Source organism: Lathyrus oleraceus, chromosome 6 (genome assembly GCF_024323335.1).
Source record: "Lathyrus oleraceus cultivar Zhongwan6 chromosome 6, CAAS_Psat_ZW6_1.0, whole genome shotgun sequence".
NCBI lineage: Eukaryota > Viridiplantae > Streptophyta > Magnoliopsida > Fabales > Fabaceae > Lathyrus > Lathyrus oleraceus.
In genome coordinates this window covers 371,676,319-371,688,178 of record NC_066584.1, presented here as the reverse complement: position 1 = coordinate 371,688,178, position 11,860 = coordinate 371,676,319, and the positions used below count along the sequence as shown (strand labels likewise).

The 11,860-nt window shown below is 32.3% G+C and overlaps 2 protein-coding genes across 3 annotated transcripts; both read left to right on the top strand.

Annotated features, from left to right (window-relative positions):
• Positions 1-484: 484 nt before the first annotated feature.
• LOC127092010 (autophagy-related protein 18g) lies at positions 485-6,214 on the top strand. 2 transcript variants are annotated; one of them, XM_051030779.1, is made up of 9 exons: positions 485-871; positions 1,117-1,587; positions 1,711-2,115; positions 2,224-2,466; positions 2,861-3,697; positions 3,779-3,936; positions 4,754-4,887; positions 5,145-5,717; positions 5,848-6,214. In XM_051030779.1, exons 1-8 carry the CDS (start codon positions 698-700, stop codon positions 5,714-5,716), a joined length of 2,994 nt encoding a protein of 997 aa, XP_050886736.1. In that variant the 5' UTR covers positions 485-697; the 3' UTR covers position 5,717; positions 5,848-6,214. The 2 variants fall into 2 exon arrangements, with proteins under 2 accessions (XP_050886736.1, XP_050886735.1); XM_051030778.1 differs by having other exon boundaries at positions 4,751-4,887.
• A 2,678-nt stretch (positions 6,215-8,892) lies between these two features.
• On the top strand, positions 8,893-10,432 carry LOC127096970 (histidine-containing phosphotransfer protein 1). The gene is made up of 6 exons (XM_051035495.1): positions 8,893-9,169; positions 9,255-9,385; positions 9,502-9,570; positions 9,675-9,746; positions 9,954-10,026; positions 10,157-10,432. Exons 1-6 carry the CDS (start codon positions 9,116-9,118, stop codon positions 10,205-10,207), a joined length of 450 nt encoding a protein of 149 aa, XP_050891452.1. The 5' UTR covers positions 8,893-9,115; the 3' UTR covers positions 10,208-10,432.
• The last annotated feature ends 1,428 nt before the right edge of the window (positions 10,433-11,860 follow it).

The window sequence follows — 11,860 nt, the reverse complement described above, 5'->3', positions numbered from 1 at the left end:
TTAACCTTTACACATGTGCGTCAATTGGATTGATAGTACCATGTGCCCTAGCCAATCTAATTGGCGCCCTCTCTCTAAGTTTAAGAGGAGGCGCCAATTATATTGACGCCTCCTCTTAAAAATGTGATAGATTGAGAATTTTTTGAAATCAGGATTATTTTGAGAATTTTTTTCAAAATCTAAGATATTATAGTAAAAAATTCTGCCTAAGTAATCACTTAAATTTTCTCTTTTATTTCATGAGAAAACAAATGTACCCATAAAATAGATCATCCAGATTCCTAAAAAAACACAATATACCAAAACTATTATTTTTTTCCGTGAAATAAAATATTAATATTTTTTAAAAACATAAATAAAAATAATAAAATAACATATAAAGTTGATTTTCATATGTATGTTCTGATACGCTTCACTCTTGTTTAGAGTGCATCGCAAGCCCAACCCAAACAAAAATAAAAGACGCTAAAAATAGCAACACATAAATTATAAATTAAAAAGCGAAAAAGTAAAAACAATAACCAGTCACAGCGACTGACATCAACGATGGACGATAAAGAAAGCGAAGCCGAAGTCCTAACTACTCAACTATGATTCCGCCGTAACTCCGTTTTTTCAATTCCGCTACTCCAAAGTCAAACCCGCCGCGATGCTCGTTTCAATCCAAAACCTCTTTCGCTCTTTTCTCTAATCAACCATGAAGAAAGGAAAAGGGAAAAACAACGGTTTATTACCGAGTTCCTTTAGGATCATCTCTTCTTGTCTTAAAACTGTTTCCACCAATGCCTGCACCGTCGCTTCCACCGTACGCTCCGCCGGCGCATCCGTCGCTTCTTCTATTACCTCTCCTTCCGATGATCATAAGGATCAGGTCGATTTTTCATTAATTTGGTTTAATTTCTATATACTCTCTATGCGGTTACATGCATTCTTCAACTATATTTTATAGTTAGTTAATATTAATAATACTTCTTCTGGTTAATTTTCTTTTTATGATCATCGTGACTTTATTGCTTTATTTAGTTAATAATTCATTAATTACTATTTTCGTATTGATTTTGTTGTTATTGCTTTTTTTTAATGGTTATGATTTTATAATTTGATTTTGTTGGATAGGTTACTTGGGCTGGTTTTGATAAACTAGAGATTGATCAGAAGCTTTGTAAACGTGTTCTGTTACTTGGATATCTTAATGGATTTCAAATACTTGATGTGGAAGATGCGTCTGGATTTAGTGAGGTGGTTTCCAAGCGAGATGGACCGGTTTCGTTTTTGCAGATGCAGCCTTTTCCTGTGGGTGTAAGCTCTGATGGTCAGGAGGGGTTTAGAAAATCGCATCCTTTGCTGTTGGTTGTTGCTGGTGATGGGGATGAGGGATGTGTTGGTCAAAACGGTAGTGGTTCTGGTAGTTTGGGAAGAGAGGGTGGTAAGGTGGAGAGTCAATCTGGGAATGGTGTGAAATCTGCTACGGCTGTTCGGTTTTATTCGTTGAAGTCTCATTCTTATGTTCATGTTCTGAGGTTTCGTTCGGTTGTGTGTATGATCAGGTGTTGTTCGAAGATAGTAGCTGTTGGTCTTGCCGCACAAGTAATGCTGCAGCTTCTCTGGGCTTTTAGGATTTTTGAATTATTATATTAGACCATTTTTGTTGGATAATGTTTGTTATCTATACCGTGATTGATTTACTTTCTTGATGATTGTTTTTGGCAGATATACTGCTTTGATGCATTGACTCTTGAGAATAAGTTCAGTGTTCTCACCTATCCCGTTCCTCAGTTATCGGGGCAAGGAACAATAGGAGTGAATGTGGGTTATGGTCCAATGGCTGTGGGTCCTAGGTGGCTAGCATATCCTTCCAACAATCCACTGCCCTCAAATGTTGGATGCATAAGCCCACAAAACTTTAGTCCTTCTCCAAGAGTTAGTCCATCAAAATCTCCAAGCAATGGTAGTTTGGTGGCTCGTTATGCAATGGAGTCCAGCAAACATTTGGCTGCTGGATTATTCAAATACTGTCAAGACATGCTTCCTGATGGTTCTAGTTCTTCAATACCATCAATTTCAGGATGGAAAACTGGTAGGGTTACAGGAAGCGATATGGACAATGCAGGAATGGTTGGTATTATTTCAACACGGCTCAGCAGATTGATAGGCCCGATGTTTTCACACTTTGAGTAGAATATTAATCTCTAACTTGTTTTTTGGTTCATGTTATTGTTGCAGGTAATTCTTAAAGATTTTGTTTCCAGAGCTATCATCTCCCAATTTAAAGCTCACTCTAGTCCTATATCTGCTCTATGTTTTGACCCTAGTGGGACGCTTCTGGTCACGGCATCTGTCTATGGAAATTCTATTAATATCTTCCGGATAATGCCATCTTGTACACGGAAGGGTTCAGGGGTTACAAGTGACTGGAGCGTTACTCATGCGCATCTTTATAGACTTCATCGTGGAATTACACCGGCGGTTAGTATATCTTGGTTGCAATATTGATTTATTTTTGGATAAATTACATCCCCTTGAGAGAATCTTAAATTATTCTTTTCTCTCTTCTTAATTTGACATCTGCACTTCTTTGTTTTTAACATAATGAACCTTTCGATGATGACAAACGGCTATGAAAAAGCCTTCCATAAAAAAATTTCCTTTCTCTATAACTATCAGTTGTGAATTACAATTAGTTTTGAACACTGTTATTATTTATTTTTTTTGGTCAAGTAGCCTAGAGGCTAGACACGATTATTTATTTAAGTTTCTGTCAGGGAGTATAAATTTATCTTGTTTTATTTGTTTTTAAGTTTGTGATTCCATTTGTGGCCAGCATTCATGATTTTGATCATCTTGTTTTCTTATTCGACAGACGATCCAGGACATTTGTTTTAGTCATTTTAGCCAGTGGGTTGCAATTGTCTCTTCAAAAGGGACTTGCCATCTTTTTATTTTATCACCTTTTGGAGGCGACACTGGTTTCCAAATTATCAATTCTAAGGGGGAAGAACCCTCCTTACTTCCTGTTTTGTCTCTGCCTTGGTGGTCTACTTCATCTATCATTTCTCATCAGCAATCTTTGCCTCCCCCAGCACCTGTTGTCCTTTCTGTTGTTAGCCGAATAAAGTATAGCAGTTTTGGATGGCTTAATACCATTCACAGTTCTAGTGCAAATGTTGCAGGAAAAGTTTTTGTTCCATCTGGGGCTATTGCTGTGATATTTCATAATTCCATGTCTCATTCGCAGCCGCTTGATAAGTCAAAAATGAAATCCTTAGAGCAGCTGTTGGTATATACACCATCAGGTCATATAGTTCAACATGAGCTTCTTCCATCTGTTGGTCCAGAGCCAAATGAAAGTGGTTCGAGAACCCAGTTAGCTTCAGCCCCGCACATGCAGGAGGATGATGAGTTTAGAGTGAAAGTTGAGCCCATTCAATGGTGGGACGTATGCAGAAGGTCAGAGTGGCCAGAAAAAGGGGAACCTTGGAGCAATACCTGTGATAGACAAGATGGTATCAATAGAGTTCAAGAAATGATGTATTCTGGTGGTGGCTATGGATTTAATTCTTTTAATATAAGTGACAGTGTTGGGGAAAAGATGGTAAAACCCTCTACAGGTAAGCCCCATGAGAGATCTCACTGGTATATATCTAATGCTGAGGTGCAAGTAAATTTTGGAAGAATTCCAATATGGCAAAATTCTAAGGTATTTATTTGTGTAAAGTTTTTATTTTCGTATACAGTGCTTGACCTTGGTTGCTACTTGCTAACTATCTTGGTTCTTCAGATTTGCTTCTACTCACTGAATTCTGGAAGAACTGTTTTCAATGCTGGTGGTGAGTCTGAAATTGAAAAGATCTCCGCCAACGAAATTGAAATAAGACGGAAGGAGTTGTTGCCCGTGTTTGACAATTTTCAGGGCATCAGACCGAGCTGGAATGAGAGGTGGTGACTTTTTCTATTTTATTTTTAGTAGATCGGCCATCTTAGCATGCCAATCATGCCGTGCTATTGTGATCAAGACAACATTTAGATTATTAAAATTGATTGTAGTTCATGATGCAATCAAAACGAGCTTTACCAAAGACATTAAGAAACATTTTGATGATTAATATTTAGAAGCATTTGTGTAAATTTTTTTATCACAAGGGATAATTCCCACAGGGTAGAAACAATATGCTGTCATTTGATTCTGAATATGCCAACCTGAGTTTTCAGTTTTGTGTGATTCTAAATTATTGCTTTCGACTGCACTGTTGTTATAGCATATTTACCCTAACAGACTTACTGTATCATATCATAGATGAACAGATTTTTGGATTCCTCAGCTGAAATCATGCTTTCTGTGTTCGCTTGAAGGAGAGAAACCATCTATTCTTTTCTATTTTACAGTACTGTTACAAAATTTGACTTGCACCCTTTGATTAAAAATAACTCTGACAGAAATACGTCAGTATTATCAAATGTTGCAATTGTTTCTGTATGGTTATTGTGTGTGTTCATCTATATTTTAGCATTTTCTGCTTGCACACAGTTATTAATTAAAGGCTTTTGTAGGGATCTATAACCTCAACAAGTAAAGTATAATGTCTAACAAAATGCATAGCTTATCCTTAGTAACATTTGTTGTGGTCCTGGTTTGTCTGTGATCGTCAGTAGTCCTTTGTTTCACCATATGTTTACTTTGCTGGTCTTGGTTTATCTGTGAACGTCAGTAGTCCTTTATTTCACCATATGTTTACTTTGCTGGTTGTCTCAGAAGCCTTCCAGAAGGAAAACATTTGGGCTCCGCATCTCCTGTTCTCCACGTGGCTGAAGACAAGCAAACTGCTGACAGGACCGTTTTTTGTCACTCAAAACCAGCATCACTGAGCTCCACTGAAAGCTCTGATGGAGGTATGAAACTGGTATTGTAACTTTGAAGGAGCAATACAACAGTGATCTTTTAAAACCAATCAAAGTTTTAAAAGAATGTTGATGCATACTTCCTTTCTGTATCATTCTATAAGCAATTTCTTCTGTTGTACCATCATAGTTTTACAGAAATGTTGATGTATATCTCCTTTCTGTATCATTCTAAGCAATTTCTGTATCAGAGTTTTATTTGAATCTCCTGTGACAATATATTGAATATTGATGTATATTTACTTTAGGTTCATCAAGAAGGATTGAAAATTTGCTTGACCTAGATCAAGTTTCTTCTTGTTGCCAAATGCTTGGTGAGATCTACCCAGAAAGAGTGGAGGCAATCAATGCTGCTGAGCCTTCTCAGCAAAACAAGTTTGTCCTAGAAAAATTGTGTTCATCTGGAAGCTTGAAGCACGTCGATTCTCCGTATGACCATTGCCACAATGGCAGTCCATTACTGCAAGGGGGAAAGATAAACTCAAACGGAAGGAATAGTGTAGAAGGTGTTGGGATTAGCGATGACTCAGCATTGTTTATGAAACATGATTTAGATAAGAACAATTTTTTGGAAGTGTCCTCCGAAATGCAAAATGCATGTGCCGAGCATTCTTTCCCAGATGGCCAGTGCAAGACACCTGTGCAAGATGGAAGCAATGTGTTAACTGAAGAAGTAACTGATGATGTTGACCGCACCGGCAGTAGCCATGAAAGGGAGCAACCAGAAGATGACAGCAGCAACTGCAGCCATGAAAGAGAACAACCAGAAGATGACGAGGATGGTGAAACAATTGGGGGCCTTTTTGGCTTTTCGGACTAAGGTAAAAATAAAATATAGTTGCAGCTACATCATTTTACTTTGGAGATGGGGTTGGGGAGGGGGCTGTTCTTTCTATATGGTTCCATTTAAAAACTTTTGACAATGAACTTATGAATTCTATTCTCGTTTAGGTTGATTACAACATCTGAAGTGGAAGTCTCGGAATCAATAGAATCAATCATCTTATTATCTATTACCGAAAATGCAAAAAGCAATGTGCACGCTCGGGAATTAGAAATTGCACGAGCAACAGTTACGATGATCTGTTGCTTAATTTTATGACCTGCATCTCTTTCCATCACCCCTGTACATTGCTGTAGATGGGCATCCAAATATCTTGATGGCTTTGTCAATGTTTGGACAGCCATATAAGTATGTATGGCTTTGCAGAATTGCAGTCAATTAATCTTGAGCTTAACTTTTATCAAGCTTGCATGTAATTATGAATTGTGCATGGATTTTGTGTTATATTTTTTATATTAATTTTGGTTTGGTCAATATTATTCTTGATTTGTACATGTAAAAAATATTCCTGATTAAAAAAGTACAAACTCTTCACATCATAGTCTCATACCCAAGAGAGAAAAATTTGAACCTTCATTTCAACTTTTTTTTTCCTGTTGTGGAAAAAACCGTACATTCAGTTTATGAATTTTTAATCACATTAGCATAGTTGAGATTGTTAATTCAGTTTCTGGAATAATACTAAGAGATTAATGTAATTTAAGACTTCAAATTTCACAAATTATTTTCAGAGCCTAGTTGGCAATGTCCTATGAATCCCACGGGGAAAAGGGAATGTTGTTTTTAATATTCTGAGTTTGTGTTTTTTATAACGTTCATACTAAACTTCGTGAGTTAGGATGGACCAAATGAATGAGTATTTGTGGATATTCACTTATCAAACTCTTTTCAAAATTTTCTAGATTCGCCTTTAACTTCTATGAATGCTGGTTCTCTTATATTCTCACATCTATTTCTTTTTCATCTTTATTATGTTTTTCCTCATGCCACCTCTACTAGAGAAATGCTTTTACTTGAATTATAGTTTGAACTAAAAATGAGTATTTCTTAATATTAGAATTTAATATTAATTCCCATGTTGTGCAAAATTAATTTAACCTGTTGGACCAACTACCTATTATCGTTGATCTATTTCATTAAATTAATTTTATAAAAAACTATTATATTTTTAATTTATAATATTTAACATTTTGTAGAAGGATTCTAGTACATATGAATAAAAGTGAATATTTTATGTTCCGTTCGATAAGAATTCAGATACAAATCCACGAATTTGAATCTATAATATTTCATTAATTCCTTTAGGAGATAAATAATTTATGTAAAATAGAATATTTTATGATATTAAATATATTATTTATACATGGTAATAGCTGAAAATTATGATACATTATTAGGTCAAGGTCAAGGTCAATGATAAGACCATAATAAAATACCATATTATAGTAAAATTATTAAAATATTCAATTATAGTTGAATTTTTGAATTTTCTTTTATATTACTGTTTTTTCTATGTTGAATACTATTTTGTTATACAATTCGGTTATTATATGTAAATAAATTAAAAAGACCTAATATAGAATTATATTATTGTTGGAAAAATATAGAAATAATTTTATATTTCATTATAAAACTATGTATGTTTATTTTATTCTCATTAGGTAATTTTATTTTCTATAAAGCATCATTTTACAAGGAATTTTATATAATTTTGATTAAATATCTAGAAAGTTTTAAGTGTTTCTGAAAGAATAATCCACCAGTATAGTTTGAGTAAAAATATGATTTACCTAGAAAGGTCAAACACTCTACTAGTATTTAGTTTGAGTAAACAAAAACTCTATTTTGTTTTTTATTTCTTCTAAATGAATTGAGAGCACCCAACATTCATTATATCCGTTTGATTTTTTAAACGAGTTTCATTCAACTTTTATATTATATTATATTATTATATTATTAAAACAATTAAACTATATTTTTTTAAGTATTTATACAATTTATTTTATATAATGTGTAATATATAATATATTAAAATTATTTAAATATTTAACATTTTTATTTGATTTAATCTGACTTATTTTAAAATTGATATTTAAATATATAAATTACTATAATTTATAATTAATAATAATATATAAAGATCCGATAAAAAAGATAAAAATAACATGTTGATATAAAATGTAATCTATAATATATTAAATTTAATATTATTGAATGAATTTCATTAGCGCATATAAAATAATAATAAAAAAGTTAAATTAAATTAATAAGTTATATTGAAAAATTAAAAATTAACTAATAACAGATTAATATAACATATCTTCCTAATATAAAAGTAGAAATATTGAATCAGATTAATATAATATATCTTTGTAACATAAAAATAAATCTAAAATTTGATTTAATTTAAACGGTTTCCACTAAATCACATCCTATAATATTTAGGTGAATGGAATAATTTTAATAGTAAATTTTTAAAAAAAATCAATAATATTTAATTTTATGTAATTTTAATTTTTTTAAAATTGATATATAATTTTAATTTAATGACTTAAATTTAAAAAGTATTATCTATCATAATATTCATATGAACCAAAAGATGTCTACAACCTATTTACGTCATGTTTAAATTAGACTTTTTTTATTATAAAATATTTAAACTGCAAAAAAAAAATCTTACTCATTCTAAATATAAAAAAAAATCAATTTTCATCGTCTCTTCTATAACGAACCATCAATAAAAATTATTTTCACATCTTTTAAAATAATTTATTTCAATAAAATCTTAATCAAATTATAATATATATATATGTTTTTTATTTTTCCTCTTATATTTTAGAAAGGGGGGAGAATTTAACTAAAAACTCATAAAAATACATTTGGATCTATTTAAGAAAGTATAAATAATATTTTTGTAATATTATTATTAATATACTAAAATCTATTTTAAATTAGTTTATAAATTTATTCTTTTTTATTAATTTAAATTTATTAATCCACGCATTTAAAAAAAATCATACTAAATATAATTGGGTCTATCTATTTTGACTCTTGCTCAAAATCAAAATTAGTCAAAAACAAAAGAAGAAAATTTAATAAAAATAATTTAATTAAAAAAAAAAGTTTTGAGTTTTGACTAAAGAGAAAGTACATAGACATAACCAGCCAGAAGCAGTATGTGTCCAAATTAAGGAGAAATCCATCCCCCTTTTCGGAAACCTAACAAACCCAAACCAGTAACGTTTTCATCTCCGAATTCAGACAAACAGACACTAATTTTTACTACTATTTATTACTCTTTCTGTTCCTTTTCAATCTCAACTCAATAACCCTTTTCTTCCTATATATTCCTTGAGATTTTGTTGTATCCAGAACATGGATCATTTACAGAGGAAGCTACGCGACCACGAAGCTGCTATGTTTCAACAGGTTCTTGTTCCTTTTTTTTCTTTCTCAATTATTAATAATTATCCTTTGTTTTGAGATTATTAAATCTTGATTATTGGGGGAGCAGGGTTTTCTGGATGATCAGTTCAGTCAGCTTCAGAAACTTCAAGATGACAGTAGTCCAGATTTTGTGTACGAGGTTATCACTTTGTTCTTTGCTGATTCTGATAAGCTTCTCAACAACATGTCACATGAACTGTAAGTATCATTATTGTTACTTTTCTCTTTAATCAATTGATTCTACTTTCTGAGAATGAAATTATTGAATATAATTATGAAATTGTTAAAATGATTGTATTTGATTATATGTGTAGAGCACAAGTACCTGTGAATTTCAAACAAATTGATGCTCATGCTCATCAACAGAAGGGAAGCAGTGCTAGGTATTCATGTTGTGTTTGTAATCGATTATCTCTTTAATGTGTTACTGCTATAGCCTCAAGAAATAGTTCTTGTTAGTATTATTTGTGAATTATTTGTTTCGCAGTGTTGGTGCTGCTCGAGTTACAAGTATATGTGCCACCTTCAGAAGTTTCTGTGAGGCTCAGAACCTCGAAGGGTGAGTTCAATTTTACATTTCGTACATGAATTTGTCGGATAATCATGTAGATTTTCCTGCTATGTATTGGTAATCTTGATAATGTTTACAGCTTGCTGTTTCCATTGGGCCTAAAACGATAGGATTAGAAAAAGTTTATACGTTTTTCTTTCTCATCGCACAACAAAACAATAGATTTTACGTTCTGCCTATAAACGTTGATTGTAGGTGTCGTAGATGTCTACAACAATTGCAACACGAATACAAACTACTGAAGACCCATCTTCATTACCTATTTAAGGTAAAGTACTGTTGTGTGTTATTTTAACAGACATGCAATGTGGTTAAAGAATGAGTTGTTTTTCGCCTCTTGATAGACAACATGCATTTCCTATATTAATATTATACTACTTTGTATTGATTTATTGCAGCTGCAACGAGATATCAAGGCTTTCGGCCGTTCTATTCCTACGAGGGAGTAAGAGATTACATGATTGCCGACGGTTGATATTGAAAAAGATAACGAAGCTTTCTATGTAGCTGCTGATTTTGTTTGTTTTGGTTTTTGTTGGATTGTTCCTTCAGAATTAGAGCTAGTTTGAATGTTGGGATAGTGTTGATGCGAATGCGCATTTCTTGCTTAGTTTGATAGATATATATATGATATTTTATATAATTTTTCCCAATAATCTGGAGATTTATTTGAAGTTTTATGTTTACTCAAAATAAGATTAAAGTTTACATTAACAGACCATCTAATACATTTTTTATTGTTGTTTGTTTTTGTTACATGATTCAAAGTCACATGATGTAAGCCTTTTAATTGTAAATGTTTAATTATTGTATCAATTGTTCTTGTCCTCCTTTTTTTACACCAAAAACTGATTAGTTTATTCAAGTTCAATAAACCCTATTTGGATCCTTCAAATGCATAGTATATTTAAAAAGAAAAACAAAAACTAAGAGGTGTGTTTGACTAGGTTAATATTTGAAATAACAGTATGTATTGTTATACAGATTTTTTTTTTCCGTTTCAGAATTAATTAGTTTGACAGTTGTGTGAATAGCCAAAATGTGATTAAATTAAATGGGTCTATACTGAAACTCTTTGTTAAGTTAGGTTTTTGGTGGAGTTATTGAGAGATCTGATTCGAGTTTTTATAGACAAAAAACTTTTATTGTGTTGATTATGAAATAAGTGGTGAGTATAAAGAAATAAATAGAAAAGAATCAAGAAAAATATGGATACACTTTGTCAAAACCATCGTAAACAGAGTTGAATTTACTCATGGTAGATTGAAACAATATTTGTTAATCGATCAAGCTGATTTTTGCAATGGTTGAGAAACAATTAATAATATGATCTTAGTGCAACATAATAAGAAACAAACATTATTTGAAAACAACATCATTGTATTATAACATAAGTTTAAGTATCAGATTTTGCACTCTTAGTTGTTATTAATGCACCTTATATCTCTTCTAATACCGCTCACATTGTGTCTCATTTAATGGTACCTTCATGTACCTCTCCTCTAGCAGTGACACACTGGACTAAAGAAACAATACAAACACAACTTATCAATATATCAATTGCTTGGTCTGCCTCATACAAAGGTGTAACACTCTATTAAAATCATCATATGTAACTTAGAACAAAAATAATAGATGATCACCTAGAACACTTTATATCGCCTTTGGAACCAAATTCTCTTGGTAGTCCTCAAACGAAATATCAATATCTATATAAGATAAGGTAGGAGGTACAACAATAGCGGGATCCCTCAAGACAGAGTGCACAATCCCAAACTACCTCGTTACATGATCTGGTAAATGGGTGTACAAGACTCAATTCAGTAGGCTAGCCTTCATATGTATCAATATGTATATTCGATGGTTATGTTTGAAAGTGATCATCGTGCGAAGAGTGTTCCGCTAGGGAATCATAAATGTTTAGTGAAATGGTTGAATGGAGTCTTGATGCGCTGGAGTGGATCTCTGGTACGATGACGCATGGGTGTATCTGCAATGTTAAAACTCCAACACTAAGTCAGTAAAAGAATAAAAAGTGTAGTGTGTTATGGGTTTTACAGAGAATACCTCAAGTTTCACTTGAGATGCTTTATATATGAATG